The following is a 14,179-nucleotide window of genomic DNA, read 5'->3' as shown; positions in this document are numbered from 1 at the left end:
ATTAGCAGTAGTAGTAAGCACTTGGTAGGTACTACGATTATTATCATTATTAGTAGGTGTTCAGTACATACTGTCGACCAGCTGTGTGGCCTATGTTTGGTCTGGGAATTTTGGAGAGGGTGGGGGGCTGAAAACTGGGCTGAAAACTTCTGGTGCCTTTCTCCTGAGGTGATCCAGAGGGAAGAGCGTGAGAGCTGTTGGAAGAAGGTGGATCCCCAGCTGCTGAAAATGGCCCTAGCTCCTTACCCTAAGCTCCGGGCAGCTCTTTTCCCACAGTCCCCTGCCCACGGGAGCCCACCACACGACATCACCCTCTACCACCTTCTGCAGGTGAGCCAGCCCATGGTCCCAAGCCCCATGGCGGCATTGCCTGCTGATTTGAGCAAGAAGGAGCTGGGTTTGGGCGGTCTTTTAGAGCTGGTTGGCCCTAAGCACCGAGGCCAATCGGATGCTTTTTTCTGGATGGGGTTGTGGGGAGAAGGAGCGTGAAGTCATCGGGTCCCAAGATACAAAGAGGGTGGGCAGTGGGGGTTGCCACACACAGAGAGGACCACAGGGAGGAATGGAAAATGGCTCTGGGATTGGAGAAACTCAAGAGTTGGGCAGATTCTGGTGGTTTTCAGATGGGCTGATGTGTTTTCTCTGACCACAAACTGACACTCTCTCTCTTCCCCCCACCTCGCTGGCTCTCTCTCCTCCTCTGTCTCGCACTCTACCTGTCTCCCCTTCTATCCCTCCATCTCTCTCCAGGCTCTGTTGCCCTTTGACCCAGCCAGACTGTTTGGCTGGCAGCCCACGAACACCCTGGCCATTGGAGGTTCGTCCCTACGTCGGCACTTAGTGAACTTCCCAGGGTTGATAGGGGGCCGCTGGGCAGCAGCAGAAGAGCTTGTGTGTGGCCCCAACAGAATCCGTGTCTGTCCCTTCCTGAGTCCTAGGCATTGGCAGGTCCTCCCTCTTAAGTAGGCCACCCTCCTGGACCACTTTGACCTGGAGGGTCTCCTTTCTGGACTAATGCCAAAATGGTTAGGTTGGGGCCACTGCTCTTATTAATAATAATAATAAATAATGGTGGTATTTGTTAAGCACTTACTGTGTGCAAAGCACTCTTCTAAGCGCTGGGGGGATACAAGGTGATCAGGTTGTCCGTCGTGGGGCTCCCAGATTTAATCCCCATTTTACAGATGAGGTCACTGAGGCACAGAGAAGTTAAGTGACTTGCCCAAAGTCACAGCTGGCAAGCGGTGGAGGCAGGATTAGAACCCATGACTTCTGACTCCCAAGCCCGGGCTCTTTCCACTGAGCCATGCTGTATTAGACTGTTAGCTCCTTGTAGGCAAGGATCATGCTGACTAATTCTACTGTACTCTCCCACGTACTTAATACATTCACTGCATACACTGCAAACATACAGTGCAGTCTCCTGAGAGCTGATGGGTGATGGTATTCCAGTTGTGCTGCCTTTAGCACCGAGAGCACTTTGCAGGGAAAGCTTTCGCTGAAAGGTGGGGAGGGGGCCAAAATTCCCGTGGTCTCTGTGACCACAGCAGGAAAGGGGTGGTCACTTTGGTTTCTCCCACCTCATGGCGGACTCCAAGAGGGGTCGAGAGGTTCAGGGTTTAACCACGGTCCCGGACATAAAAACGTCCAGATTCACCCCTCTTCAGGGTGAGGAGCAACAGGACATAGTGTCTAGAGCACGGGCCTGGGAGTCAGAAGGTCATGGGTTCTAATCCAGGCTCCACCACGTGTCTGCTGTGTGATCTTGGACAAGCCATTTGACTTCTCTGGGCCTTGGTTACCTTATCTGTAAAATGGGGATCGAGACTCTGAGCCCCACGTGGGACAGGGACTGTGTCCAACTGGATTTACTTGTTTCCATCCCAGTGCTTAGCACTGGGATGTAAGTGCTTAACAGATATCGTTATTGCTTCATCTGGGTGTCCCTGGACACTTGGGAGTCTCATGAGTGGAAAGCCAGTTTAAACTTGGTTGCTGTTCTAAGACCAGTGCCTTTTGAGGCTCTGGGCTGGGGCCTTGGAGAGGCGGAGTGTGGGGCGGATTCTTCCGTTCAGGCTTTCACTTTGTGGCCCACGGACTCCCAGACAGCATGAGCCAGCTGCCTCACTTCTCCAGCCCGGAGCTGGTAAGCAAGTACGCCTTGACCGAGAGGCTGGATTTCGCCTACTACCTGCGCCACGGACGCCCGTCGTTTGCCTTCGGTTCTCTGCTGGTCCAGGACCTAGCCAAGAGCAAGTCCCCGAAGCAGCTGTGAGCTCCCGGCAAGAGGCGGGAGGGATCGGGCGCTCCGGGAAGGGTGGGCGCAGAAATAGCTCGGCTCTGAGGGGCCCCGGGGACTCCCAGCCATCTTGTCATTCGGTACTCAGAACAATCGGAAGGGCAATTTGCCTAGTAACAGGGTATGCGGCTCCCACTTGAGGCCTCGGGCTGGGCTGGTCTGGGTCTCTGTGCTTGCTGGGTTTTGACTTCCCTCCTTTCCAGGATCCAGCAGGCAGGACACGAGGCCTACACTCTAGGGCTCGCCTCCTTCCACGTCGCTTCTGTTGGGGCTGCCTGCGTATGCTTCCTGGAGCTCCTGGGCCTCGATAGTCGGAAACTGCGGGTTGACTTGAAAGTGGCCAACACCATCCTCAACCACAGGTGCCGGAACGACGAGGCCCGGCCCGGCGCCCTCAGGGAATCCCTAGGTAGGTCATCCTCTGCCTCTGCTACCTGGCAGATTGCGGGGGATGGCGAACGGGCCCGACACCTCCGTCTCCCTCCCTGCTCCCCGGCCCCCTCCTCATCCCGCCGCTCCTGAGGGATGGACGCCCTTGCCTGACTCTGTCACAGCTGCCAAGCTGGCTAAACTGGCCGACGGTGACCTGGCAGCTGCGGAAGAACTGCTGGCTCTGTTAGAGGAAGGCATCTGGGACGGCATTCAGCAGCAGGAGATCCAGAGGTGGGTGGGACCCGGTGGCTGCGGGGGCCTCGCTCACAGAGCGTCTGGGCCACGTGGTCCGGACTGGCCCGGGTCCGCTCTTCTCCGAGCCAGTGTTTTCCCAGCTTCCCCAGCCTGGATGTTGCTGAAGGGGCAGGAGTTCTTGGTGCTGGGGGGAGAGGAGGGTTCCCCTCAACAGCCTGGCTGTTCAGGGCTCCCCACAGATCACTTGTAGCCACAGCAGCTGCATTCAGGAGCCCAGAAAGGTAGAACCAGTCGAGCCTTCTTGGGCGGCAGCATTCTCACTCCCCACCTCAGAATGGCTGGATCTTAACTGACAGGTCTGCATGTCCTTCCTCAACCTGGCTCCAAGGGGCCCGGGCTTTCACCTTGGGCGGCAGTGTCCCCACCCCCTGGCTCCGAATGGAACAGTCATCATCGGGGGGTCACCTAGAACCAGAGCCTAGAGCCACAAGTGACGCTCCAGGGGCTGAGCTTTGACTTTTGACTCCCCCCACCCTTTGCCTCCAAACCAATCACCCCAGCCAGTTCACTCAGAGAAGAGCTGGGGGTGCTCAGGGCCTCTCTCTGGGACCACATTGGGTCAGGCTCAGCTGTCACCCCCGCTACCCCTCCCAGCAAAGGATTATGGGTCGAGGGCACCCCCTTGTTGCCCCGGGGTGGTATTTTAAAAGCTCATCCTTCTCCTGGAATCTCAGGACGTCCAGTGACTCCAGATGTCAGTGGGCCCTGGCTGTGCAGTTCTGCAAGCTCCATGGCTTGAGGCCCAGCCCCTCCTACCTCAGGGCCTGCGCCCAGACGGACGACTGGCTGCGGTTCATCGTTCACAGCCAGCTCCATGGCTTCCGCCCGGAGGAGGTGGGCCTCTCCGCTTTCGCCGCAAAACCTCCCTCTCTCCCCTCTGGGGGGTGGGAGGGCCTTGGGGCTGAGTCCGTGCTCTTCTGGAGGGGGCCCAGGAGGGCCCTGCTGAGGCCATGTCACTCTCAGACCAGGCAGGTCCAGGCCGGACCAGCTGGGAACCAGTGGCCGAGGCCCCTGCCCGAACCACAGCCACCTTGAGCTGAGGTTAGGCTGAGTGAGAAACAACCTGGCCAAAATTCGACTTGTTGGTAGTTTTCACACCTGTCCTAGGTGGAATTTCAGTCTTCTCTTTCTGTCAGCTGATTGGTGCTCTGCTCCTCTGTTCCTGTGTGGCCTGCAGGTGATGCCCCTCCTGGGGAATTTCAGCCCTGTCCTCCGGGACCACCTGCAGCTGGCCCTGGAAAACCTGGCTCCACTATCCGGCGACCCGGTGGTACCGAGGGACTCGACAGGCAGGGAGGGGGCCTCCGATGCCTTTCAGGCTCTGCTGCGGTGTCCGGAGGGGCCTGGGGCCTGGCACGGCCTCCTGGCCGAGGCGGTGAGGCAGCGGGCGCCTGCCCTGAGTGTCCTGGCTGCCTGCTTCCAGGTGAGTAGCGAATGAGAGGCTGGGCCTCGGAGGTCCGCGGGGGCCTCTCTCTGCTTCGGAAGTCACTTTCTCCCAGGCAGCCCTTTCGGGCCCAACGTCCCCAAGGGAAATGGTGGCCCTCCGTTGCTGATGGGGTGTTGCCGGCACTGCCCAGTTCAGCGCTCGGTGGAGGCCGAGCAGGTGGGGGAGCTGCTTAGCGAAGGGCAGTTCCCCGATGGGACATCTAGGTCAGTCGGTGTCCTGTGGAGTGGGTAAGGTCCGGCCCCTGGTTGAAAAGAAGCCGTCGCTGTCCACAGGATGCCGGGATCATCCCCTGCCTCTGCGCCTGGATCGTCACTTCCGTGGACGAGGCCACTGCCGCCGAGGCTATGCGGGCCCTTCGGGACATGCCCGTTGAAGCCCACGACTGGGGTCTCGACGTCCTCGCGGCCATCTGGAGGACTCTATTAGAAAGACAGAAGAGCCAAACCCTCAGCCAAAGTGCGCGCCTCTTTCTCAAGGTAACGGGACAGCTGCCCTGACTGGGCATCCACCCCATCCCCACCTGGCTCTTTCTTACCGTCTTGTGGGTCCCAGAGCCAGGTGGGTGAAGGTGGGTGGGAGGGAGGGAGAAAAGGAGGGTGGGTAGGTGCTACCTGGGCTTTCCGGAGCCCTGAGGAGAAGGGCTCGGCAGTGGGGGCGTGTGAACTTGTTGTGGGTGGGGAATGTGACTGTTTATTGCTATTTTGGACTCTCCCAAGCGCTTAGTTCAGTGCTCTACTCACAGTAAGTGCTCAATAAATACGATGGAACGAATGAACGAAACCTGGCCGGGGCAGCCGTTCTATTACATTGAGAAAGAGGTGCTCACTTTGAGGGTGTTGCCCAGAAATGGACCCTCACCTGCAGAGTGAGGTCTGGGGGTCAGCACTCCTGGGGCCTTTTCGGACTGTTCTATGTGCTCTTCCTTTCTTGGGACCATTGTTGCTTGGGGAACAGTTTGTCCTTTGTCAATGGGGCTAGGTGGTGTTTGGTATTTCAGTTTGGTATTAAGTGCTTACTAGATGCCAAGCACTATACAAAGCACTGGAGTGGATTCAAGATAATCAGGTTGGACGCAGTCCCTGTCACACATGGGGCTCACAGTCGAAGTGGAAAGGAGAACAGGTATTGAATCCCATTTTATGGAGGAGGAAACTGAAGCCCAGAGAAGTAAAGTGACTTGCCTGAAGTCAAACAGAGGGTAAGTGGCAGAGCCGGGATTAGAAGCCAAGGCTCAGTTTCTTTCCACTAGGCCCCCTGCTTCTCTGTGTGCCCAGCTTCAAGGTGCTCAACCCCCGGGGAGGCGGGAGTGGGCCTGCAGAGGTCCAGGGCTTGCTTGGGCCTCCCAGCCGCTTCCCCCTTCTCGACCCAGAAGCACCCTGAGGCGAGGTCTCTGGAGGAAGTGCCCAGGGAATTCTCGGCAAGAATTCGGTGGAGAGACACCGTTCAGATAGGCTGGCCGACGTTCCTTGGAAGGTGGAACCATACTTACTCTTTGCCAGTGAAGAAAGCCCAAGAGAGCCGGCGCCTGCTCCACATGGCTCCTGATCTGAACTCCCGGGCTTAATAATAATAATAATAATAATGTTGGTATTTGTTAAGCCCTTACTATGTGCAGAGCACTGTTCTAAGCGCTGGGATAGATACAGGGTAATCAGGTTGTCCAACATGAGGCTCACAGTTAATCCCCATTTTACAGATGAGGTAACTGAGGCACAGAGAAGTGAAGTGACTTGCCCACAGTCACACAGCTGACTTGGGGCAATGCGTGAGAGAGCCTCCCCCCACCACTCAGCCGGGGGCAGTCTCCAGCACAGGGGACTGGCATGGGGGCGTGGTGCCCAGCGGCATTAGTCGTTCCCTAGAGGGAAATACCCAGATGGGTTTGCTCTGTCAAGGAGGACAGGGGGGATGACCCTTCTGCCTGCAGTCAGTCGATCATCAGTCAGTTGTATTTAATAATAATAGTAATTGTGATATTTGTTAAGCGCTTACCGTGTGCCAAGCACTGTACAAAGTGCTGGCGTGGGTAGAAGCAAATAGGGCTGGGAACAGTCCCTGTCCCGTGTGGAGCTCACAGCCTCAATCCCCATTTCACAGATGCATAGAGAAGTTAAGTGACTTGCCCGAGGCCACACAGCAGACAAGTGGCGGAGCTGGGATTAGAGCCCATGACCTCCTGACTCCCAGGCCCGTGGTCTATCCATTGCACCATGCTGCTTCTCTTGAGCTCTTCTTGTGCGCAGAGCACCATACTAAGCGCTTGGGAGAGTACGATATAACCATACAGTCAACGGATATATTCCCTGCCCACAACCAGCTGACAGTCTAAAGGTTTGCCCTCCAGCTTGTTGGGAGTTGGGATTGTGTGGTGTTAAGGTCGTCCGTGCCTCAAACGTACCCTGGTGGTTGGCCTATTGCCCCCAGGGCCAAAGCCCCACTGACGGATGGGGAACCGGGATGGCCCCGGTCCGTGTTGCCGCTCGCCGACGAGCAGGCTTCGGCTTACGGGGGATCTAAATTTTGTCTTGAAGGATTCCCCGCTACTGCCCCTGGCGGAGCTGTACGAGCTCGGGATGGAGGCCAAGAGATACAGCGATGCCAAAGCCAGGCTTGAGGCCTTCCAGACTGGGCTGGCGGCGGTGAGTCCGGTGCGGGAGGGCCCCTCCAGAGCCCCAGGAGAAGCCGGGGCTGCCTTCGCATGCCGAAGCCCCCAATGTGGGCTTTCTGGTGTCAGGGTGGCAATCGGGAATCATCTGTCTCCTTGGATTCAGCGGTCCCGTGTTGGCCGCTGGGCAACGTTAAAGTATATGATGTCTATAGGTTCGCGTTGCCTGAACCGGGGCACCGGCGGGTTGGGGGAGAGCAGGGGTGAAGGCAGAGACCCCCACCTTGCCTGGAACAAGTGGCCTCCTCTCCTTTTGCGCAGCTGAAAGCGGTGGCTCCAGTGACCCCCGCCCCAGTCCCCTCCACGGTCCCCGCCACCATCCCCGCCGTGGTCCCCGCGCCGTGGCTGGAGGCGCAGTTCGCCTTCCTTCTGAAGCTGATGCTGCAGCAGTGCAGGACACAGTACGAGCTACGGAAGCTCCTTCAGCTCTTTGCTGAGGTGGAGCACCCCCCACCCGATGGTGAGACCCCAGAATGGACCCCCTCCTTCCCGCCCACCTGCCTGCCCACTGGTGAGATCCTGGGATGGACCCTTGCCCAGCCCCATCGCTCAGTGGCGAGGTCCTTTTCTCTCCTTGGGCCAGGCCCCGATTTGAAGAAGCTGTGTGAACTCAGCCAGATTCTGAAGGAAACGTCTATAGTCATCAGCCCCGCGGTCCTGGCCAGCTACAGTCCCGAGAACTTCGAGCGCGAGTGCAGGTCCATCCTGGAAAAGCTGCAGGGGGACGGCCAGTTCGCCCTGGCCAGGAAGGTGGCGGAGTTGGCCGAGCTGCCCGTGGACAGCCTGGTCGTCGAAGAGGTAGCGTGGCCCGCGCGGCCCGACCTTCCGGCCCGTAGCGTGGACGGTGGTGCCCTCTGACGCCGCACGGCCCCTCGCCGGAGGCCCGAGCCAGCCGTGGCCCTCTTGACTAGGGGATGGGCCTGGCGGCGAAAACCCTCGGATGGAAGGCAGGGAGTCGGAGGTGGGGCCGGGCTGGGACTGGGTGCTTGGGCAGCAGGGCCTAAGTTTAGGTCTGTCAGAGAGCAGGTGCATCCAGAGAGCCTGACGGTGTCATGGTTTCGGGGGGACCTGGTGTGTGTGGGGGGTCTTCCTCGGGATGAGGGCAGATGGTAGCTGGATGAGGCTGAGGATTGTCCTAGGGTCCCCTACCGGTCACCGAGTCCCACGGATCATGGGGACCGAGCGGCCAGGGGACAGGCCCATGTCGTTCGGTGCAACTTAGACGGCCCGGTTCGGTCACCTAGGTCGTCCGGGAGATGCAGACCCTTGAGCGCATCGGCCAGTGGGCCCTGAAGCAGGCGCGGCTCGACTTCTGGAAGAAATGCCACGACCGTTTCACCGGGGATTCCGTCTCAGACCGAGCGGTGGCCGACTTCTTCTCGGGCCAGGCCCGAGCGGCAGCCGAGCTGCCGGAAGGCGCCTCGGAAAGGCACCTGCTGTTGACCCTGGCCGGCCGCTGGCTGGCGCGGGGGGACCCTGTGCCCGTGGGTGGGCTGCAGGAGCTGGAGAGGCAGATCTGGCTGTGCCGCATCGCCCGGCGGGTCTCCTGCGGGGCCGGCGAGGCGGGCGCGGCCGGACTGTCCCGCCAGATTTCCACCAGCGGCGAGATGTCTTTCGACAGCCTGGCCGACGAGCTGTCCTTCTCCCAGCTGGAGGCCCTGAACACCCCTGACCTCCTAGCCGTCGAGGGGCTCCCGGCCCCGGGGTCCCCTCCGGGCCCCCTGGACGGGAGCCAGCAGGAAGCGCTCCGGGCCCTGGTCGGGGACCTCCTGGACCGGGGCCGCGTGCACGAGGCGAGCCGGGCCTGCCGCTACTTCCGTCTCCACCACCGGGACGTCTTCCTGGCTCTGCACTGCCAAGCCCTGGCCTCGGGAGACGCGGCCGACCTGCACCCGCAAGTTCACGCCCTCCTCCGGGGCCCCTCGCCGCTCCTGAGGGAGAGGGGCCAGAGCGGTGAGTGGCCCTCGGAACCTGGGGCCTCCCGGGGGCTGGGCTCTTCGCCCACCTCCCCCCGAGGTTGGGGGCCTGCGGCCGGATGCGGGGCCGTCTGCCGTGGCAGCCCCGAGTGCGGAGAATGAGGCTCGTCGTGGCCCGGAGCCGCCGGTCTGCGGGTTTTTGCCTCCTGAGACGGCGGGCCGGCAATAACCCGTGCGGCCCGCTCCCTCTGGCCACGTGCCCCTGGGATCGTGCCCTCCCCCATCAGACTCCCAGGGCAGATTCAGGGAAGCGCCTCCCACCTTGTTGTGGTCACCTGGATTGTGAAAGGTCAGCCGCTCCCTAAGGTTACGCCAGCTGTCTCACAAGGCCTACCCTGGGGCGGACGGGGGGCTGGAAAATCGTGGGCCGGAAAAGGAGGAGGAGAAGAGGCCGGTACGGTTTCTCTGGAGAAAGCAGAGGGAAGGTGGGGTGCTGGGGAGTGAAGGCGCCCCGGGCACCGTTCCCTCTAGATGCAGCCAACTGCGCCTTCCCTGCTGCGTCCAGGCGGTCCTGGGAGTTCCGGGCGGGTGCGTGGAACTCTCCCGCCCAGGGTCTGCGGCGGGGTCATCCGTCAACGTCCCTCCGCGTTGACCTCAGCCCCGGGGGGCGGGACCCTCGGCTCCCCTCTCTCTCGCTTCCCCCCTGCTGGGGCCGAGGGGCCCCTGCACATTCTGAGGCGCAGTCAGTGGGGCAGTTGGTTCTGGGGTGGAGCGACACCGTCCGTCCCCGGGCCCCGGCCTCTGACCCTGCCCACGCCGCCTCTGTCTCAGTGTCGAGCGAGGACAGCGAGTCATTTGTCGTGGTGCCGGCGGGGGATGAGATCCTGGCCGACCTGGAGATGCTGACGAGCCAGTGCCTTCACGGGAAGAGCTACTGCCGGCGGGTGGTGTGTCTGTACGAGCTGGCCAAGGTGGGCGCCGGGGGGCCGGGCTCGGGGCGTTGTCTGAGCGGGGACTAAGGCGCGTCGCCCGGGCGGCGGCGCCTGCCGCGGCCTAACGGGCTCTGACCGTCCGCCGCAGGAGCTGGGCCGTTCCTACCGGGAAGTGGCCGCCCAGGACCCCGCCTGGGTGCTGCGAGCCATCTTGTCATCTCGGTGGCCTACCCGCTGCCAGAAGGCCCGGGCGTTCATCGCCGCGCAGGGCGTGCCGTCTGACGTCGTGGCCGAGCTGGTGGCCGAGGAGGTGACGCGCGAGCTGCTGGCCGGCTCCCGAGGAAGAGGTGCTGGGGAGCGTCTCGGGGCCGCGGCACCGGGCAGGGGCGGGACGGCCCCGGGGAGCTGGGTTGGATTCAGATCGCCCCGTCCTGGTCCCGGGCCCGGGGTTGGCAATGGGGCCGGGGCACCCTTGGGGCCGCAGGGTCGGCGGGTGGGGTCTGCGGGAGCATTCCCCTCAGCAGGGAGTGACCCGCTTCTCTAGAGAAACTAAGAAGCTGGGTCAGTGGTATTTACTGAGCGCTCACTGTGGGCAGAGCACTGCAGTGAGGCTTTGGAGAGTACAAACGAGAGAACAGACACGTTCCCTGCCCACAGTGAGCTGGGAGTCTAGAACTAGGTGCCTGGCCAGGGTGGAAGGCTGCCCTCCTCTTCACCGCCCCCACGTCCCCTCACCCCACGTGGCCCGGCCGAGCCGGATTCTGGTCTGCCGTGTGACCTTGGGCAAGTCACTTCACTTCTCTGGGCCCCAGTTCCCTCATCTGTAAAACGGGGATTGAGACTGTGAGCCCCACATGGGCCAGGGACTGTGTCCAACCTAATTTGCTTGTATCCACCCTAGGGCTTAGTACAGTGCATGGCACCTTGTAAGCGCTTAAAAAATACAATAATAATAATTTTCCCCTCTCAGTAGGCTTTCCCTTTCTGCCTTAGCAGGGCAGAAGCAGATGTCCGACCAGGCCGAAGACAGCCTGGCGCTCCTCCAGCTGACCGCTCTGTGCCAGGACCACACGTCGGTGGGGACGAAGCTGTTGGATAAGATCTCTTCCGTTCCCCACGGGGAACTGTCCTGCAGTAAGCAACTGTGGGCCCTTCCTATGGGCTGTGAGGCGCCAGCAGGCTCGCCCTGGGCCTCCTCTGGCATGCGTGCCTTGGTGGCTGGGACCCTGGACTGGGGGCAGTGGAGCCTACGTGCGGGAGAAACTGAGGCTGCTAGGACCCAGGAAGGACTGAGGCAGCAGCTCAAGGAGTCTCCCTCTCCCTTCCCCTCCCGCCGCTCTCCCTTTCTCTCCCGCTCTCTCCTGCAGCCACAGAGCTGCTGATCCTGGCCCACCACTGCTTCACCCTGACCTGCCACATGGAGGGGATCACGCGTGTGCTGCAGGCCGCCCGGCTGCTCACGGACAACCACCTGGCTCCCAACGAGGAGTTCGGCCTGGTGGTGAGCGGCCCCGCTGCGCCAGGAGCCCTCGGCGGGTGGTAGACCCCCAGGGACCCGGGAAAGAGGGGGCTGGGCCCCCCCAGGCTGAGCGAGCGTCTGGATCATGATAGTAATAATAATAGTGGTACTTGTTAAGCGCTTACTATGTACCAAGCACCGTACTAAGCTCTGGAGTAGATACAAATCAACCGGGTTGGACACAGTCCCTGTCCCTCATGGGGTTCATAGTCTTAATCCCCATTTAACAGATGAGATAAATGAGGCCCAGAGAAGTGTCTTGCACAAGGTCACACAGACGAGGGGCAGTCAGGATTAGAACCCATGACCTTCTGACTCCCAGACCCGGGTATCCACTAAGAGGCCTCCCTTTGTCCGGCCCCCTCTGCCGCCGGGCTCCAGTGTGCGTCTCAGGCCTGGGTGTGTGGCCCCGGACAGACCACCCCCCTCGATCCATCAGCACGACGGAGTTGATGGAGCGCAGGCCTGGGAGTCGGAAGGTCATGGGTTCTAATGCTGACTCTGCCCCTCAACTGCTGTGTGACCTTGGGCAAGCCACTTCTCTGGGCCTCAGTGACCTCATCTATAAAATGGGGACTGAGACTGACTAGGACAGGGACTGGGTCCCCCTCGATTTGCTTCTAACCACCCCAGCGCTTCGTACAGTGCCTGGCACCTAGTAAGCACTTGATATTAATAATAATGTTGGTATTTGTTAAGCGCTTACTATGTGCAGAGCACTGTTCTAAGCGCTGGGGTAGACACAGGGGAATCAGCTTGTCCCACGTGGGGCTCACAGTCTTAATCCCCATTTTACAGATGAGGGAACTGAGGCACAGAGAAGTTAAGTGACTTGCCCACAGTCACCCAGCTGACAAGTGGCAGAGCCGGGATTCGAACCCATGACCTCCGACTCCAAAGCCCAGGCTCTTTCCACTGAGCCACGCTGCTTCTCTATTATTACTACTGTTATTTTCATATCCATCCAGCCCGGGTCACGAGGTCACTCAGAGGAGCCCTTGGGGCTGAGGACGGCCGGGTTGGGACCGCCTAATGGCATGTGAGGGCCGGGGCCCACGACCATGACCGCACGCCTGCGGCTTCTGCCCTGTCCAGGTGCGCCTCCTGACTGGCATCGGCAGATACCAGGAGATGACCTACATCTTCGACCTGCTGCACCGGAAGCACTACTTCGAGGTGCTCATGAGGAAGAAGTTGGACTCGGTAGGTAGCGAGGGGGCTACCGGGGAGGGCGGACCCCACGGCTCCGATCGGGCCGGGCCACGCCGGCCCCGGGCTCTGTGCCAGGTGCAATCTAAACTCTCATTCGTGCCCTCTGCCCCCCCCCACTACGACCCTACCCGCTCAACTGGTTCCCCCGCCGGACGGCTGGAGTGGCCGGGGGCCAGCGGCCCCGAGGGGGTGACAGCGAAGGTGGGCTTGAGAGCCGGGCCCCGCGGGTGGCCCCGGGCTCTTGGGCCTGGACGGGGGCTGTGCTTGTGGGCCGGGGCCGCCCCCCTCCCCGGGTGGTGGTTGGTGGTGGTTTCCCTCGGTGAACTGGAGCGGAGCCCTGTGCTCGGCCGGGTGGGGCCGGGAGAGCTCAGTCCCCCTCCCTCCCCGACGCGAGCAGAGCGGGACCCTGAAGACGGCCCTGCTGGACTACATCAAGCGCTGCCGGCCGGGGGACAGCGAGAAGCACAACATGATCGCGCTCTGCTTCAGCATGTGCCGCCAGATCGGCGAGAACCACGAAGCCGCCGCCCGCATCCAGCTCAAGCTCATCGAGTCTCGGCCCTGGGGTGAGCGGGGCCCCGGGGGAGGCGACGTCCACAGGGTGCCCGGGGTGAGGGCGTCCCCCCGCCACCGCCCCCCTCCCCCAGACTGTGGCAACTCACGGTGGGCAGGGCACGTCTATTGTATTCTCCCGAGCGCTTAATACGGTGCTCCGCACGCGTGAAGTGCTCAATAAATACGATCGACTGAGCGGCCGTTACCCCACCAGAGGAGTGCATCCGGGACGGGCCCCAGCTGAAGCAGCTGCTGCTGAAAGCCCTGACGCTGATGCTCGATGCAGCCGAGAGCTACGCCAAGGTAGCCGGCGGGGCTGGGGCGGCTCGATTTCTCCCCCTCGCCCCCCAGGGTGTTTCCGGATGCTTCCGAGCGTCCGTCCCCGCCCACCCCCGTCCGCTTGTCCCCTCCCCGCAGGACTCGTGTGTGCGGCAGGCTCTGCGCTGCCGGCGGCTCACCAGACTGCTGACGCTTCAGATTCATTTTCTGAACACGGGCCGGCACACGAGGCTCATCAACCTGAGCCGTCCGGGCCTGGTGGACTGCGTCCTGGCCCTGCCCAGGTTCTATCAGGTGAGGAGGCGGCCCCCGCCCCGCTCCGGGGGGGGGGCAGGCGGGGAATGTCAGCTCTCGGTCACGCTGCCCCCCCGGGGAGGGGGCCGGCCTCGGGGTGCTCGCGGGTCTGGATCCGCGCGGTTGCGGGGAGAGGAGTCCCTCAGACATCCCCGTCCCGACCTCCGTCCAGGCGTCTATCGTGGCCGAAGCCTACGACTTCACCCCCGACTGGGCCGAGGTCCTGTTCCAGCACGTGGTTCTCGGCGGCGACTTCGGCTACCTGGAGGAGTTCAAGCAGCAGCAGCCGTTGAAACCCAGCCTGTTCGAGGAGATCTCCAAGAAGTAAGTGTCCGGCGAGAGCCGGCCGCGCCTCCGCCCGGGGCTTCGGGCGC

The 14,179-nt window shown here is 61.5% G+C and overlaps 1 protein-coding gene across 4 annotated transcripts in view; it reads left to right on the top strand.

Moving 5' to 3' along the window:
* The window catches only part of SPG11 (SPG11 vesicle trafficking associated, spatacsin), a 41,766-nt gene that overhangs the window by 27,085 nt on the left and 502 nt on the right, over positions 1–14,179 (top strand). The window contains exons 19-39 of one of the 4 annotated variants that reach the window (XM_029070310.2): positions 178–330; positions 751–817; positions 2,106–2,271; positions 2,503–2,708; positions 2,854–2,962; positions 3,661–3,820; positions 4,164–4,409; positions 4,706–4,909; positions 6,965–7,072; positions 7,360–7,558; positions 7,682–7,896; positions 8,343–9,051; positions 9,846–9,985; positions 10,095–10,293; positions 10,940–11,080; positions 11,314–11,447; positions 12,561–12,668; positions 13,075–13,243; positions 13,447–13,535; positions 13,650–13,805; positions 13,978–14,129. In XM_029070310.2, the coding sequence (XP_028926143.1) occupies positions 178–330; positions 751–817; positions 2,106–2,271; positions 2,503–2,708; positions 2,854–2,962; positions 3,661–3,820; positions 4,164–4,409; positions 4,706–4,909; positions 6,965–7,072; positions 7,360–7,558; positions 7,682–7,896; positions 8,343–9,051; positions 9,846–9,985; positions 10,095–10,293; positions 10,940–11,080; positions 11,314–11,447; positions 12,561–12,668; positions 13,075–13,243; positions 13,447–13,535; positions 13,650–13,805; positions 13,978–14,129 (3,830 nt within the window). Of the gene's footprint in view, positions 1–168; positions 331–750; positions 818–2,105; positions 2,272–2,502; positions 2,709–2,853; positions 2,963–3,660; positions 3,821–4,163; positions 4,410–4,705; positions 4,910–6,964; positions 7,073–7,359; positions 7,559–7,681; positions 7,897–8,342; positions 9,052–9,845; positions 9,986–10,094; positions 10,294–10,939; positions 11,081–11,313; positions 11,448–12,560; positions 12,669–13,074; positions 13,244–13,446; positions 13,536–13,649; positions 13,806–13,977; positions 14,145–14,179 lie in introns of all 4 variants that reach the window. The other 3 variants (XM_029070309.2, XM_029070308.2, XM_029070311.1) reach the window with 3 other exon arrangements.

The sequence above is a fragment of the Ornithorhynchus anatinus genome, chromosome 8 (assembly GCF_004115215.2).
Source record: "Ornithorhynchus anatinus isolate Pmale09 chromosome 8, mOrnAna1.pri.v4, whole genome shotgun sequence".
In the NCBI taxonomy this organism is placed as follows: Eukaryota; Metazoa; Chordata; class Mammalia; order Monotremata; family Ornithorhynchidae; genus Ornithorhynchus; species Ornithorhynchus anatinus.
This window is presented reverse-complemented; position numbering and strand designations above follow the sequence as displayed.